Source organism: Thermobia domestica, chromosome 16 (genome assembly GCF_964235325.1).
Source record: "Thermobia domestica chromosome 16, izTheDome1.hap1.1, whole genome shotgun sequence".
Taxonomy (NCBI): domain Eukaryota; kingdom Metazoa; phylum Arthropoda; class Insecta; order Zygentoma; family Lepismatidae; genus Thermobia; species Thermobia domestica.
In genome coordinates this window covers 104,215,705-104,232,955 of record NC_137469.1, presented here as the reverse complement: position 1 = coordinate 104,232,955, position 17,251 = coordinate 104,215,705, and the positions used below count along the sequence as shown (strand labels likewise).

Below are 17,251 nucleotides of genomic sequence, written 5' to 3'. Positions count from 1 at the left end.
TTATGAGTCCTATCGTTACGTAAGCATGATTACGGAGACGGATGATTGATAGAAATGGAAGAACCTGAAAGATACTTATGGCTATATTTAACGGTTACCCCGAATTTACCTAGCCCAGGATCTACTCAGAAAACCTTTAAACCAAGGATGCAAATAACACTCACCCACTCGCCCGGAGCGAGTGATTCATCGGTACGGGCGAGTATTTAATATGATTCCGAAGGTAAGTAAAAGATTTCTATTGTGGGATATGGGCTAGTAGCTTCTCTCTTCGGCCAGTAAAATGTTGTTGCTTATCCCTGCTTTAAACATAAGGCAAATACTACCATTGAGGAATTGTATACCCAGTTTAAAACGAACTGCTATACGACTATTAAAATTCAGCCCAAGAAATATAGGAAGATTTGAATGAAAAGGAGGCATAAGGTGAAAATTTGAGAATCCTTAAAACAAAGACTTTTGTATTTCATTAAAAAGTCCTCAATATTAAAATTACAAATTATTTTAAGCAAGTAAAGTTAAAATTTAAAATCAAAAACAATAAATATATTTTTTTTTAATTTAACGTCCTATGCTTATGCCCTGTAAACTATAGGACAAAAATGATTATGGATAAATTGATGAATTGAGGGGAGACAACCTCGAAGGAACCAACTGATACAAAGCTGTTTACCACAAATTCACATAATATGGGATCGAACCAGGGAACCTCGTACTAGAGGTGAACTCTCCACTACTGAGCCACTTGCCCATCTCAACGCGTCAGGGTTTCCACGCCATTATTTCCTGCCTTCTTGCCGGAGTTTGTTTAATCTTCATTTAATCATCTTCGCAATATGCTGGATGAACACTAAAATTGCTGCTTCTACGAAAAACAAAAAAGCCACGAGGCGCTAAGAGCTTCGTTAGAAAAGAGAGTTTTATTAAATTTAACAAAGATAAACCTACAGCATTCTTACCCTAAAACATTCTTACCTTATCTTCAGTACAACTCTTCTGCGTGAAGACCGATGGACTACAAATTGGCAAATGAAGCCTGTCTATAAGTCCTGACTCAAAGGGATTGAACTTAACTGGAGTTACGTGATAAAAGGAACGTCTCGAGTTATTAGGAGTTGATTGTCCACATCTTTTAGTGACAGACAACGTCGATAAGGAGGGAGAACCATTGCACTCGTCTTGTAATTGCACAGTAATTATATTCGAAGAGGGCAAAACTTTACAAAACATTTGTGGACCTGAAGGTTTCCTTTGTCTGCCATTGTTTGGAGTCTGTCTATGCTCCTCGAGAATATTTTTCACTAAATTATTTACAGCAGTCGATTCACTAGAACCATTCTCTTCCGAAGTCTCTTCTTCTATATCTGCAAGTTCACTCCGTATGGATACCAAGTACGAGGTAGGTGACTCACTGGATCCTTGATAAAGGTGGCATGGCTGGGGAGATACATGGGAATGCGAAACCTTGTATGAGGAACTAGTATTTGAATTGGAAACTTCACCAGTTCTATTTGTATCCACGTTTTCTGAACATTTCTGTGTGTCTGATGTGGCAAGATCATTATTTACACTTTCCAGAGAGGACCTTCTCCCACCAAGATCTTCCATATTTAGAAACTCCTGCAAAAAGAACATGAAGATCATTTTCTATTACGTACAAAGTGCGTCCATAAAGAAACCAAACTTAAAAAAAAAAAAAAAAGTACTCCCTAAGGAAAAAAATAATGTAGTACGGCGACACTGGAAAGAGCTTTATCTATCTAAGCTTCCCGTTACGGCCTGTTGAAACCAGTTTCAACTAGTATGTGGGCGAACCTGCATTAGGTAAGTCATGTGAAGTCGTCGAATGAAACATGCGCATCGAAATGAAACAACGTTGTAATGTTAAGTTTTGTTACAAACTGCGTAAATCTTTTACCGAAACGTTACAGGAGTTACGGTGATACAACATTATCAAGAACCCAGGTGTATGAATGGTATAACCGTTAAAATGTGGTGGCGAAAGTGTTGAAGGTGATCCAAAATCAGCTCACATTTCAACATCAAGGAATGTTAGGCTTCATACAACATACTCTGTTAAACAATATATTGCTAAAATTCAATGACAGTGCAAAATTCACCATACTCTCCAGATTTACCACCTGCTGAATTTTTCCTTTTCCAAGTTTCGAAAGAGCAGAGCTTTTCAAACGTTGTAGACATTTAATCAAACGTTATGTATATTTTGCGAACTCTTATTCTCAATGACTATTGTTAATGGTTCGAAAATCTGGCACAAATGCTGGACAAAGTGAATTGCATCATCTGATGATTATTTCGAAAAGGATAAATTCATTTGAAAATAAGTACTAGTTCCAACTTCAAAACAGGAATTAAACTTGCATCTAGTTAGTCTGGTTTCTTTATGGATCCTTGTATTATCTTTCACAAAAGAAAATGCATTTTTCGGGGATAGCATGTTTTTGCCCTTACTATGACAACGAAATTGCTACTCTTACATTTCTACCACCTCGCTATGTACTTAAATAATTTAAAGCTTTCAAAGGCGCACTCCACAACAAAATCAATAAATATATTATCTTTCGTTTTGCAGTTCAAACAAGACACCATAGAAATATAATTAAAGTTAATAAAAGAGATTAAAAAACTAATTAGCCAATACGTTGTTTCACAACTTAGACCAAAACATATGGCTATTCCTCATATTTATTAAAGAGTGCACAAGCGGTGTTCCACGTTATTCTGTGGTTCATTGGAAATGAAATGAAATTTTTGAGTTTTACGTCCCGCTTATGCCGCTTAGGCTAAAGGAGACGGTGATGATGAGTAATGCATGAAATGGTGGAATGAAGAAAGTGGGAGGAAACGGGAGAACCCCGAGAAAACTCACGCACAGGATGTTTGTCCACCACAAAGTTCACTTGGCGGGAGCAGAGTTTGAACCCGAGACCCCTAGCACCAGAGGTGAACGCTCTACCACTGAGCCACCGCTGCCCCTCTGTGGTTCATTGGATCCATATTTGATTACCACTCATCCAACCTCTGTTTGATTCTTCGTTACTCCTAGTGTTTATTTATTTATTGGTCAGGTAAAACTACAGCCAAAGAAAAGAACGGTTACAATTTTAAGCCTCGTTCGACTTTTTACTATTTTTTTTTTTTTTTACCTAGATAGTCTTTTGATGAAGTGGCTGGATTTTACAAAATATATACATATATATATAGCGAGAGAGAGAGAGAGAGAGAGAGAGAGAGAGAATACCAGAATTCCTCTTATTAAAAATGTAGGAACAAGTTTACAGCTGAAAACAAAATGTCTTCCACTGCAGTTTCTAAACAGTTATGATCGACCAGATGAATTTTATATATTTTATAAGTAGTCAAGTCATTGGCTTTCTCATATTTATTTCTGGACCTAAATTCTTTTTTTTCGGAATAAAATACTGCATTTTTGTTCTAAAAGAAAGAAAAAAAGATAATTCAAAATGTTATTATGCCATTACGTTTCATTTAATAAATACATGGAAAACAACGAGCATGAAATGAATACGTTTATACTGGAAAATATCGAATATAACGTGGAAAACATTATGGACATGTCAATGATAAATGAACCAAAGATTAATATCAAATATGCTGCAATTTAGTGCAAAGTATTGTAAGTTGCTGAAATATAAGTTTCAAAGTTGATCAGTATATGAGACTCTTCATACTGAAATATAAAGCTTAAATTAGATTCTCGACAGAATTTAAAAAATGTCAAGAACAAACTTAACAAAAGTTTAACGTCTCGTAGCTATAATATTATCGTTACAAACTGAATCAAGCAGCAGTAAATCCGAGCCGCCACCTTATCCCCTTTTTCTTATAAAACATCCATCCTATTTGTATCATAAATAATCACATAATTGCTACATGCCGGATTTTAAGTCACCTTTTTTTTCACATATATTTAGATAATAAATAACGTCAACGTTACATTAGCAATCGTAACAACGGACCAAGTCATACCGCTTAAAATAGCCAATTTTACTTGTTAGAACCTCTTTTTAGTATAAAGGTTAAAGATTTTTATACTTTTGAATATTTTGTGAACGTTTTACTGAACTTCTGTATTATACGTACGTGTGTGTTCTGGTCGATATGAATAAAATGGTCTCCAAAGTTCCTTCTAGAATATCAGTTTTTAGCAGGGTGGAAAAAAATCATGATTTTTTTCAAAAAAATCATTTTTGTTGATTTTTTTGATTTAAATCGATTTTTTTGATTTAAATCAAATCTTTTTCTTCGTATAATACAAGTCGCGAACTGAAGAAAAAACATTAGGAATTAGTATTAAATGTTAATTATGTCATTTACGTGAAAGTATTGGGTTTAAATTTTGAATTAATTCCCAATCATTAACCTATTTCAATCCCAAACAATGTTTCTTAAGCATTAAGAAAAAAGTACAGCAATGTATATCAACATAACACTTTTCTTTTCACGAAAGTTACTGATATTTGGCAGGGGCATATTTTTAAACAATTGGAACTAGCTAGCGGCACGAAATCCATATAAAGTACATAAATTTCGCCTAAAATTAACTAACTCACTCTATGACCTATGGAACCAGGAGGTTCAGTGCCATGTTCACAAAAGCTCTCCACTGACTTCTATCCTTAGTCAACTGTATCCAGTTTTTACTTTGTATTCCTATTTCTGCGAGATGCAACTTAATATTGTCCTCCCATCTGCGCCTAGGCTTCCTAATGGTCGTTTTCGGATTGGACTTTCAGTTAAAACTTTGAAAGCGTTCCTACTTTCTTCCATTCTCGCTACATGTCCTGCCCAACTGGGCCTCCAAGATTTGATGACCCTAACAATGTTTGGTAAATGGTATACATTATGCAGTTCCTCATCATGAAGTTTTCGCCATTCCTCATTTCCGTTCCTTTTGGTTCCGAATATTCGTTTCAGGATTTTATTCTCAACTACTTTGTCTGCGTTCTTCCCTCAGCGTAAGCGACTATGTTTCACAACCATACAGCACAACAGGCATAATTATCGTTTTATATATTTTAAAGCTTCAAATTCCTCGACACAATTCGCGACGATAAGAGATTTTGAACTGAATCATAACACGAATTCCCTGTAGGAATTTTCTGCAGGAATTCCAAAATAAAAAAAATCAAGATGATCAGTTCCAGAAGAAGAAACACTTATGATTGTTAAAAATATGCTTTATGTGACGTGAAAAACAGTTCAAATGCGAGTTGTCCGTGCATTTAAGACATCTATACATAAAGAATGAGTCAGAAAAAAACTTGGCCAGTAACTTTGACCAAAAAAGTAGGTAAAGAAATGAAAAGAAGAAAGGTCGTTTGCATATTTTAGTTGACTATAAAGTTTAAAAAAATAAACACACAAAATATATTATAAAGAACTAATTATGGAAAAATGCTCGTACATTACTCTTAATCCGCTTCATAAGAGTTCGCACATCTTCTTCTGTTATTTGATTGGCAGCTGCAGTCCACTTGCGACGAAAAGTTTTCAAGTCAGCCGCCTTCCCTTTTGATGTTTTCAATGTTCTTTTAATGTGGGCCCAATATTTTTCAATTGGCCTAAGTTCAGGGCAATTTGGTGAATTTGCCTCTCTTCGAACTGCGACGATACCCTTTTCTTTATAACAATCAGTGGCTGCTTTAGAGTAGTGAGAGGTAGCAAGATCTGGCCAAAAGAAAACAGAGTTACTGTATGACATCACAAATGGATACAAGCGTTTTTGTAAACACTCCTTCGTATAAATTTCGCCGTTAATTGTCCCTGTTGTGATGAACGCTTTGCTTTTTTTTACCGCATGAACAAATAGCTTGCCAAATCAAATATTGTTTGGGATATTTGGATGCCTTCCGTTGTTTAAATTTATCCTGCAAATCTCCCCTCTTCAGTGCCACGTACTACTCCTTTCCGGGAATTTGACTGAAATCAGCGACACAATAGGTTTCGTCGTCCATAATGCAACATCCATATTGAGTAAGGTACTGATCATAGAGTTTTCTTGCTCTGGATTTTGCCGTCACTTTTTGCTTTTCGTCTCGGTTAGGTACCTTTTGGACTTTGAAAGATCGTAAACTTTTCCTTGCTTAAATCTGTGCACTGTAGATTGGGACGCTTTGACCACACCAGCAACTGCTCTTTCCGATAAATAAGGATTTTGACGCAGCAATGCAGTAACCCTTTTCTCCAGCTTCGGTTGGCTAGTCCCCGGTTTTCTACCTGAGCCAGGTTTTCTTTCAACAGTTAAATCTTGTGCGTACTTTTTAATTACATTTTGCACAGTAGACCGAGGGTATTTTACGAGTTTGCTTAATTTATTTAAGGACATACCTGGATTTTCGAGGTATTTGTTCACAATTAGTTTTCGTTTTTCTAACTGACTCATCGTTCTTTACCACAGTATGCACACTTCACAACTGACAATCTATTCGTGAGTAAGATCGACAGTCTGCCCTTGCTTATGCACAGTGCTGCCAATGTTCATCTTATATACTAGAAAATATGGAGGGAGGAAAGTGGCCAGGTTTTTTCTGACTCATTCTTTAGCAGGCACGTTTTTATACTTTTCTGTTGGCTATTTTATTTCCTCTGACAATTTTTCCTGCACAGGCACGGCATACTTTTGCGATCACATCGCAGATCGCGGCATGTTCTGCAATGGGGTCAAGTATCCACTTTATCAAAAGTATTACTCGATATTTTAACGCATCCAAAATTTGTCGTATTACGATCCCGAGGAACTTCTTTGTGTTTAGTACAAAAATTTCGCCCAAAATTTTAAAATCTAATTTTTTTCTTGTTTCGGAGAGGGGATCGGACCCCTCTAAATACGTCCCTATTATCTGGAAACAAACAAATAGACGTGTACAAAAAAGAGTTTTCATCTTAAATGTCCATCGTGATTTCCCCGTTGGAATAGAAATTTTAAAACCTTGTGTTACAAAGAGAAGAAAGCAGGGTTCACCCGTAACCCGTTCAAACGGGATTTTCCCTGATCGTTCCCTACATGATACTAGTTTTCATACTGTGCTTACATACATTTGAGTCTCATTGTATTATGATTATTATCTTCCATAATCGAAATAACAAAAGAGAAACGGGATTTTACTTACTTTCACTTTAAATTAATTCATTTCGGAATTTGATTTAAATCAACGATTTTTGTTAAAAAAATCAAGTGATTTAAATCTTGATTAAAATCGTGATTTAAATCAGACTGATTTAAATCAATCCACCCTGGTTTTTAGGAAAAGGTATCCAAATAAACCCTTCATCACAGTCATTTCTTACAGTTGTAATGCATGGTTGGAACTATCGGAAGAAGTGATGAAACTGGTAACGATTTTTGTCCGCTGCAAACTGTAAAATCTGTGACCCACGACATCCGATGACAACTGGGAAGCGTTAGAAAAATATACGTTATATTGGGCGAAAAATAAATATTTTTTATCATCATCATCGGTATTCTGCCATTATTGGCAGTTTGTCTTCACGTACGATTTTTGTTTTTATACCACCCATCAACTGTAGCCTCCTTCGACCTCTTCCTTTCTATCCTTTTGACACACGCTCTAGCGCGGCAATCACTTCACATTTCCTTCTCAGCCAATGCCCCAACCAGTTTCTCTTTTTCTTTTTAATTACATCCAAAATTGAGTTGAGTTGATTTTGAGTTTAACGTCCCGTTCAGCAGCGAGGCCATATGAGACGTGGGCCTACTGATTAACGTGGAATCCGAACCACGAGCTCCCGCCGGGAATCGAGCCCGGTTCTCCCACGCCAAAGGCGCGTACGCTAATCGCTTAGACACGGAGGAGCTCCGCATCCAAAATTGAATTCAAACTTACAAAGGGTGTGTCGTGTAAAAAAACAAATGTCTTCTATTTTCATTAATATACCTAAAATTTCCTTCTCATTTCTTTTTCGTTCGACGTAGCTAATTCTATCAATTCTTCTCCACACACACATTTCGAAGGCTTATAGTCTTTTCTCCATCGCTTTTGCGTGTTCATGTTTGTCTGCACCAAAATATAGTTTTTACACCAGAGGAAGTAAGTTAAATTTACTCTCTTATTCCTTATTGTTCTTAAAATCAAACAACGAGGATGACTGTAAAGCCCTAGAAATGATATACGCCATACTAAAACATAATCTAATATATTTACGAAAGTTATCGAGTAACATTTTTCTTATTTTAATCAGGAGAATATTTCACTCCTCATTCTTGAACAGTCTTAACCTAAACAAATGAGGATAGTGGATAAAGCATTGAAAATACGTAATAAATATACAGTGTATTGTTTCAAAATTGAATGTTTAGGGAAAATACACGGGAGTAGCCACGACCAAACGACTGAACGACAAATTGGCAACACAGCCGAAGTTATTCATTTCTTTCCCTAAAGCAAAGGGAAAGTTTTGTCCGTAAGAGGGCAGCTGGAGTAGGCACGAAGTTTCACATATTTTCCGAGGGCATACTTGAAATAGAAAGACTAATTGCTTTCATAATAAGAACGGAAGCTGAGTTGCTGAAATTATTCGTAATAAATTGATTGCTGAAATTATTCGTAAGAAAACTTAAATATTGGTAAGCTAGTTACTTACGTATGTAAAGAACAAGGAAGCGTATAATTGAGATATAATTTGAAAGCGTGCAAGAGTACTTTACAGGTAGCAATACATATACAAGTTCTGCCCGGAAGTATTTTATTGTGATGACGACTGTAGTTTGCAGCGCGCTCTATCTGCCGTCTAACTGAGTGAGTTCTTGCTCCGAGCTCTAAGGGGTGAAGGACGGGCGATCTCGTAAACCTCAGTTTCGTCCCTTCTACAAGTCGCGATACAGCGCACATTGGAGCAAAAGCACGCGATCATGTTCATTGAAACACTGCAAGTCTGCAGCGGAAACTTTTCTAATAGTTCTTCGGAGATAAGTGTTTATCACAAAGGCAAGTCTACCGATGGCACAAAGCGTTTTTGGAAGACTGTGAAGAGATCGACGACTAAACCCGCGCTGGACGCCCGTCAACCTTAACAAACGACGAAAATGTGCCTAGTGTGAAAGAGTTTTTGTAAACAGACTGTCAATGAATGAGAGTTCGTTCAATGACTGACATGTTAAATATTCCAAAAACTACCATTTACGAGATTGTGACCGACGGCCAAAAATCTTGCAGAGTGGAAATTTGTTAACACGTTTTGGAAATCTCTGAAAATAATCCTCACTTTTTGCACAATACTATCATGTGTGATGAAATGTAAATATTCTACCAGTACCCCGAAACGAAAAGGCAAAGTGTCAAGTGGTACATCTCTGCGTCCTCTCCACAAGACGACACGAATGAGCAAATCAAAGATCAAGACCATGCTTCCTGACATTAGGGGGATCGTCTACTGTGAATTTGTACCTTCCGGAACAATAGTTAACTCTAAATTTTACGTAGACGTCTTCAAGAGACCAAGAAAGGAGCCGGCGCGTCAGACCATACATCAACGGCGATTGGAAACTTCATGACAACGCTGCCGCAGCCAGTCGACAGTCCCGAATCGTCTTTCACACTTTATATATATATATATATATATATATATATATATATATATATATATATATATATATATATATATATATATATATATATATACAGGGTGCGGCACGTAAAACCGGCCCGTAAAGTGAACACATAAATGAAATGTAATGTATTGAATATGACTACCCACCTTCACAGCAGGTGCTGAAAGTGTCCTCCGCCCACTTCAACATACATGTGAGCACGATTGAGGAGATTCATATATACCCTTGTCAGTTCTTGTGTTGTAATGCTATTGGTGACATCCTGGATTCTGGTCTTGAGTTCTTCAATTGTGTGTGGATTTGTTTCGTATACTCTCCCCTTTAACAGTCCCCATAAGTAAAAGTCACACGTGGACAAGTCTGGTGACCGAGGAGGCCACAAGCCTTTGCTGATTGTCCTCTCTGGTGTAAACATCTCATGCACAAGGGACAATGATGCAGCTGATGTGTGGCATGTTGCACCGTCCTGCTGAAAGTAACATAACTGACGCTCCTCTTCGGTCAAGTGTGTATAAAACTCCTCCAGGATTCCCATATACACATCACTGTTCACTGTCGTCTCAAAGAATATGGGCCCAATAACGCGTGTGGCGGAAATGGCACACCATACAACAATCTTCTCATCACGCATGGTGGATTGCGTGTGGATTTTCTGTCGACCAATACCGGTTGTTTTGGGAATTTACGTACCCAGACAGGTGGAACCACGCCTCGTCACTCATGATGAGCATTAGTGGATCCAAGAAACCACTGGCAACATTGCTCAACAGCCATGAACAGAAATGCACCCTCTTCTGCAGGTCAGGCTCCTTCAGTTCTTGCACAACACTTATCCGGTACGTTTTAACTTCAGTCCCCTTAACTTAAAACACGTCTGCAACTTCTCTCACTCGCATGAACCTGTTGACTCAATCTCCTGGTTGACTTTCGAGGACTTCTTGTCATTATCTCCTCCACCTGCATCTTTAATTCAGGTGTGCAGACAGATGGTCGTCTGTTCCTGGGAGCATTTTGAACCGATCCTGTACGCCGCCATTTTTCAATCAATTCCTGAATGGTGCTTTTTGCTGGCACAGAACGTCCTGGAAATTTCTCCCGAAACAAATTCTTTGTATTCACATAAGATCCAGTGAGAATGAACCCTTCAATAATGGCAACACGCTCGGGTATCGAATACGGCATTATCACACACTGACACTCACCCGGCTTAACACAACAAGGCCTTTTTCACAACTGGTTTCGATAAGTTTCACTGGCTGCGGCTGCCCGTGACTGCTGCAGGTCACGTAAGTCGACCCGACCTCGACACGCCATCTCTTGGTAGGAAGGTAGATTATTTAAGTGTTGCCAAAAACACAATATACCAGAATATTACGACGGGCCGGTTTTACGTGCCGCACCCTGTATATATTCCCCGTTTGAAATCCTCTCTGAAGGACAGTTTGTGAAGTGGCTTTAAACGCACTTATTGTACAGGTTTTCCAGGATGCCTTCGCAGATTGGAAATCTCGAAGTAGAGGACAATATTTTGAAGAATTTTAATGTACAGGTTTCTTATTATTGTGTAAATATATTTGTTTCTTCATGTCTGTAGACGTGGTGACATTACTTTCCGGAGAGACCCTGTACGCGTGATAGAGGTACTATACCATGCAGGTTAAGACATAATACGAGTGATACATTGAACTTCTTTACGAGCTCACTAATTATCGATATTAGTGCACCACATTGTACGGGAACATGTTCACTGCTCCTCAAATTTCATTTTACCGGGAACCGGATCAGATTCCAACAAATTTGTAATATACTTGTACCAAGTTGTTCCTTTTTTCTATTTTTATTAGACTGTGGTGAAAGGATTATTAGTGGATTCTGTAAATTTACCTTATATTCAATGCGTCAGTTGTCATATCGCCGGTAGAAATAAACTTCGTAAATGGAATTTGTAGTGACATTGTACACTCATTGACAATAGGGAAAAAAAGCAAGTTAGTATGTGAATTGAGTTGATTTTGAGTTTAACGTCCCTTTCAGCAGCGAGACTATATGAGCAGCGGAACCTACTTATTAAAGTGGAATCCGAACCACATGAGCTCTCGTCGGGAATCGAACCCGGGTTTCTCACGCGAAAGGCGCATACGCTAACCGCCTAGCTACGAAGGAGCTTGAATTAAGAAATATGCTATTTAATCTTCTCTATAAATGTAACAAAACTCCTACGTAACGATTAATTCTACGTTGACCAAACAAGAGCTTTAGTGTGGTTTAAAGGTGACTTGTAATATATTTGCTTCTTAATCTATATATTCACAATCTACAACTAAATCTAACTTTTCTTACATTGTACTATTCTCTTGCGACCTAAGTAACTTTCTGAATCTTATTCTTGATGAATCACTAGTTAACTCAACCACTTTACGAAATCTTGGGGGCATGAGGGGGAATTCCCCCACTTAATATTTTTGTAAAAAAAAATCCATCTCACTAAAAACTTAAACCTAATTAAAGTAGCGGTTACTGGTAAGCCTAAACTTACATAGTTTATTAATCATGGATGTTCCAATATCTGAACTCTCCATTTCAGTGTTTTATTTTTTACATTGTTCCCCTTTCCCCTCCCTCCACATCGACTGTTATGATTTCGCAACGTGAACAGAATTAGGCTATATTCTTTCATTTATAAATAATAAACATGCCTTAAAGTATTTCTCCACTGCCTGGAGAACTGTTATAAAGCAAACTTTCATTTATGAATGCGAAAATCACTGGGTTGTTTTTATACTTAAAAGGCTTAGTGAATTACTTTCAATATAGATCTTTTGACCACAGTAAAAGAATCTGGGTACCAGACTTGGAAAGTTCATTAGGTAAATCCAAGAGGTTCACTCGAGCAGACGGTCCTAGCAAATAGAAAATTTATGGATAAAATACGATGTGAAAAATTTTCCGGAAAGGAATGAGAATGAATAAAGTAACCACTGGTCAGTGCACAACATATTAAAATGAATTTGAGTGATGGTGAAAGTATTGATTGTATAAGTGTGCTCTTCCACTATCCTAGTTTATGCTTATACCCCTCGACGCTGACGCGACTGATTCCTACGGACGCACCCCCTCGCACTGCTTCGCTTCTGCTCAGACTTGATTACAAAGTATTCGCGCTTATTAGGAGCCACCTAGCACAAGTTTGTTCGTATTTTATGCACTGTAGTCTTTAGACCATAAATGCATGCTGTATTTATACTGAGCCCTCCTGAAATCAATCTGCAAGTAGTAATGAAGTTCCTCATTTAGTACATACCCTGCTAAAAGAAATACAAAGCTCAAACCTAATCTGAAAATGCAAGAAATGTGTCAAAATATTACACCGTCTGCCTAAAACTTAGAATGCCTTCACAAGAATATTAAGGAACTTTAGGCACATGCTGATTCTAAATTAGAAACATAAAAATAAAATGAATAATGCAAACCTTACTGTATGCCTCCGGAACTCTCTTAGTACTACTCTGTGGTACTAATAGCCACATTCATTTCTTACCAGTCATTCAGGCTCTCATGCTCTACTTTAGTTTACTAAATTTATTAATTGCCCAAGCATATCTAGTATACCTGGTAATAAAAATTACTTTTAAAATGAGTCAACTTCATGCAAGAAATGTTTATCTGTTGTCACATTTTTACACACTGCTATCGTTAATTTCAGCGAAGGAAGCGTAAGACAATAAAATTCTATATGCGCCAACATAATAAACCTACGAAGGCATTATAAGAAAATCAGTCATTATAACCTAACACTCAGATTCTTAATCTGAGCAATATTTCTGTACAAAATATTGAATGTTTTAAGTGTCCAAGATTTAATTTCAAATTTGAGTATTCTTTCAAGACGTTAGTGTCTAAAATACGCAGAGATAATTAGTTCCTTATTTCAACCATAAAAACACATTTAAAATATCTGAAGAATATAAAGCAATAATATTAAGAGTTTTCGGTCAAGAAAGTTAGACAAATTAATCGTTACAAAACCGATCATATCGCCAATAGTTTTTGCACAACCGATATTCAAAATTGCCAAGCATTGATGTTTAATTTGTTATTTTATTAAATAGAGATTGATAAATCTTTAAGAACTAATTTTCAGTATACAACATGAAAAAAAAAATAAAAAATACACAGTTCATTTACCTCACCGACTACCGTATGCTATTTCCTACTACATTTAAACTTTACGCGACATAATCATTTAAATCCCACGACCAATTCATTTACCAATAGGATTGGAGTTTTAATACCAGATTTAACACAAAATAATTTTATATAAATGCTTCAACACTATATCAAGTCTTATTCTATAAATAAAAATATTTGTTGATGAATGTATATTATACTTAATTTTTAATTTTTTTCTATTTTTATAATATCTTACGTAGATTTTTAAAAATATATTTATGGCAGTACCGCAACTGGTAATCCTTGAATACTGAATGTCTGCTTTTAGAAATATGGCGGGAATGGCAAAAGAGTGACGAGGACTGTGAAAATTTTCTGTGAATTGGGTGTACATTGTGGTTTATGGAAAAGGTATAAATTCAAACTCTAAAATGGAACTTTTGCCGGAAGGAGAGGAGGTTCCAGTAGCAATAGCAGAAACAGAAATTGCTGATTATTCTAGTGAACTAGCGAATAAGACTGACACTACTGAAGATGAAAGCCAAGTTGTAACAAATCAAGATGAAGAGAAATCGGAGAGATTGTTTCGACTCCCATTATCACGTATAAAGACAATTATGAAGATGGACCCTGATGTAAATTTGGCAAGTCAGGAAGCTGTTTTCCTCATAGCAAAAGCAACGGTATGTATTTGAAAAGTGATTCAAGAAATGAATGTGGGTAAAGATTTAAAATATTCAGGCAACACAATACAAATATTTCACGAGTAATTTCAGCATTGAAATACTGTAGAAGTCCCAGTGTTTAAAAACATAGTTGTTAGTAGTGACTTATGTGCAAATTGAATATAGTCATAAAAATGACAACTGTTAACCCTTAACTAGTCGCGTGGAAAAAGTTACTTAATTAGTCGCGTGCGGAATTTTGTTCCGCATAATAACTACATAGTGAAACTCTTCTAATATTAGTTTTTTTTAAAATTTTTATTTAATTTTAGGTTAATATTTGTTTTAATAGGCGTCTTAATTTATTTTATGCTATTGAAGACCTAAACTAATATTAAAATACGTTAGACAGAAGTACCTAAACAATGAATAAACTATTCTGCTTTTTCTCAAATAACAAGAATAATAACATGTATAGCTAAACTTGATAAGACATGTTTCTAATATAACATGTTTCTAATTCTGTCCTCATTACGTTCATGATGATCCAGTTTGAAAGAAAAGACTGACTCTCTTCTCTATGTATTTATTTTCAGAGCGCACAATGCTCATATGAACCGCTTATATGTTCAGTTGCTTACAAATGAATTGCACCTGAAAATATATTTTTGTAAAATAAATTTTTAAAAAATAGTGGTGGTCGCGCTTGCTTGTGATATGTTTTGTAGTCACCGAATCGCTTAATTGTTGTCGGCTAAAAACAATAAACTGAAAGAAAGCGTAAAATTTGTAGGAGAAAAAAGGGTAACTTATTTAGTCGCGCGCGGAACTTTGCTCCGCAAATTGCATCACTCCAAAATAAATAACAAAATATTCACTGGTGGTTTGGGTAACAATTCAAATATGTATTGTTGTTTAATCATGAAACTTTAAAAGACAGCTAGACAAAAGTTCAAAAGCATACGATCGAAAATAAGGAAAACAAAAAGAAAAATGTAAAAGTGCGGAACAAAATTCCGCATGCGACTAATTAAGGGTTAACATGAGTGCCAACATATGAAAGAGGACTTTCTTAGATCTTAAGGTGCAGATCGAGAATACAGATCCAGGATAAATTCTGGTTTTGGGGGCCAGACTTTGTTCTAAAAATTTATACATTTTCCTAAATAGCCTAACTTTGATTAGTTTGTTAGTTAGGTTAGGTGTTTCAGGTAAGTTTATACTTCACGGTTTGTGTAGATCGTATTTTTTTTCTTTTACATAGTTTTGGCTCTCTCCCGGCAAGAATTCGTGTTTGTTAATTACGCAACATTTCTATTCTATTCAGTTCCAAGATTACTCGTACATTAATTGTCTTTGCATAAAATCAACTTGTTTCTCCTGTAATTTTTTTTTTTTTTTTTTTTTTTTTTTAATGTAGTTTTGGCGTAACACATTTTGGATGACTTGCAGGTAAAATTGAATACTTTGTATGAAAATTTATATTCATAAGAAACATTTCTGCAGACGACAAAATTTTATACAAATTAATACAGCTGTAGGATATAGGGTTATAGTTAAGGGGAAGAACTTCACGGTTACGGATGGAGTAGAAACGCCATACTTTCAGGAATTATTCATTGAGTATGTACGAACTTAAAAAGAGGGGTAACAAAGCGACTTTTTTTACTTATCGACTGATAAGAAAATAAAAAAGAACGTACCTGTACTTTATATCTGCATGTGTAGTGCCCTTGTACTTTATCTATGACTGTGTGGGGGGGGGGGGGGAGAATTTAACGCGTATCGCATGTCGTGCACATGGATACTTCTTACTATTGCACTACGTAGAAAATTTATGGTATTTCATGTATAAGTGGTAATAGAACACAGAAGAAATGCAGATCAGGGGGTTCTTCCGCCGGCCGTGTATTTCTGCACAGTGTATAGAAGCTGTATTTTTGAGCTAAGCGAAGCGAAGCTCTTATACTCGGGTTAGCCGTTTGGTTGTCCGCGAACTCCTCCTAGACCGTTTGGCCGATCTCAACCAAACTTAGCACGCTGATAGAGTATGTCGTGCTGAGTGACAACATAGGTCGAAATCAAAAATCCGATGTACCATCGAGGAATAATCACCGAAAAACGCTTCCTCCTAGACCGTTTGGCCGATCTCAACCAAACTTAGCACGCTGATAGAGTATGTCGTGCTGAGTGACAACATAGGTCGAAATCAAAAATCCGATGTACCATCGAGGAATAATCACCGAAAAACGCTTACTCCTAGACCGTTTGCCCGATCTCAACCAAACTTAGCACGCTGATAGAGTATGTCGTGCTGAGTGACAACATAGGTCGAAATCAAAAATCCGATGTACCATCGAGGAATAATCACCGAAAAACGCTTCCTGATTACGTAGTTTAAGCTCGCTCAGCTCATTTCATTGCAATCGGGTATATCCATTGCATTCCTAGTATATTTACAAGTGGAATGTTACTAGTGTAAAGCCATTTGCAAAAATCCGCTTCTTTTTAACTGTTCTTGCTTACGAGTATACCCACCATCGCTGACGCGTCTGCTCCCTTGGACGCATACTGCGCAGGCCCACAGCTTCGCCCTACGCTGACTCGTTTAGATTACGTTTGTGCTTTTTAGGGTCCACCTAGCACAGGTTGGTTTGTGCTTTTGCACTTTTGTCCTTATTCCGTACATCCGGAAACTATTTATACACAAATTGAAAAAGAATTGTAATTTTTCAACAATTGTCTCTGGTAGCCCCATTGAATTAATCTATGCAAAGTGAAATATTTTCAAATCGCCCAGCAC

General features: G+C 36.7%; 2 protein-coding genes across 4 annotated transcripts in view; one reads left to right on the top strand and one right to left on the bottom strand.

The window, feature by feature from the left end:
- The window catches only part of bora (aurora kinase A activator-like protein bora), a 59,653-nt gene extending 45,448 nt beyond the window's left edge, over nucleotides 1-14,205 (bottom strand). Inside the window, exons 1-2 of one of the 3 annotated variants that reach the window (XM_081742884.1) lie at nucleotides 14,072-14,205; nucleotides 976-1,620 (exon numbers count right to left, since the gene is read on the bottom strand). In XM_081742884.1, coding sequence (XP_081599010.1) covers nucleotides 976-1,608 — 633 coding nt within the window. In that variant the 5' untranslated portion in view covers nucleotides 1,609-1,620; nucleotides 14,072-14,205. Of the gene's footprint in view, nucleotides 1-975; nucleotides 1,621-13,083; nucleotides 13,340-13,798; nucleotides 13,915-14,071 lie in introns of those variants that run through there. The other 2 variants (XM_081742883.1, XM_081742882.1) reach the window with 2 other exon arrangements.
- Nucleotides 14,206-14,214: 9 nt separating this feature from the next.
- Nucleotides 14,215-17,251, top strand: part of PolE4 (DNA polymerase epsilon subunit 4) — a 31,759-nt gene continuing 28,722 nt past the window's right edge. The window contains exon 1 of the mRNA XM_081742885.1: nucleotides 14,215-14,466. Coding sequence (XP_081599011.1) covers nucleotides 14,215-14,466 — 252 coding nt within the window. The remainder of the gene's footprint in view (nucleotides 14,467-17,251) is intronic.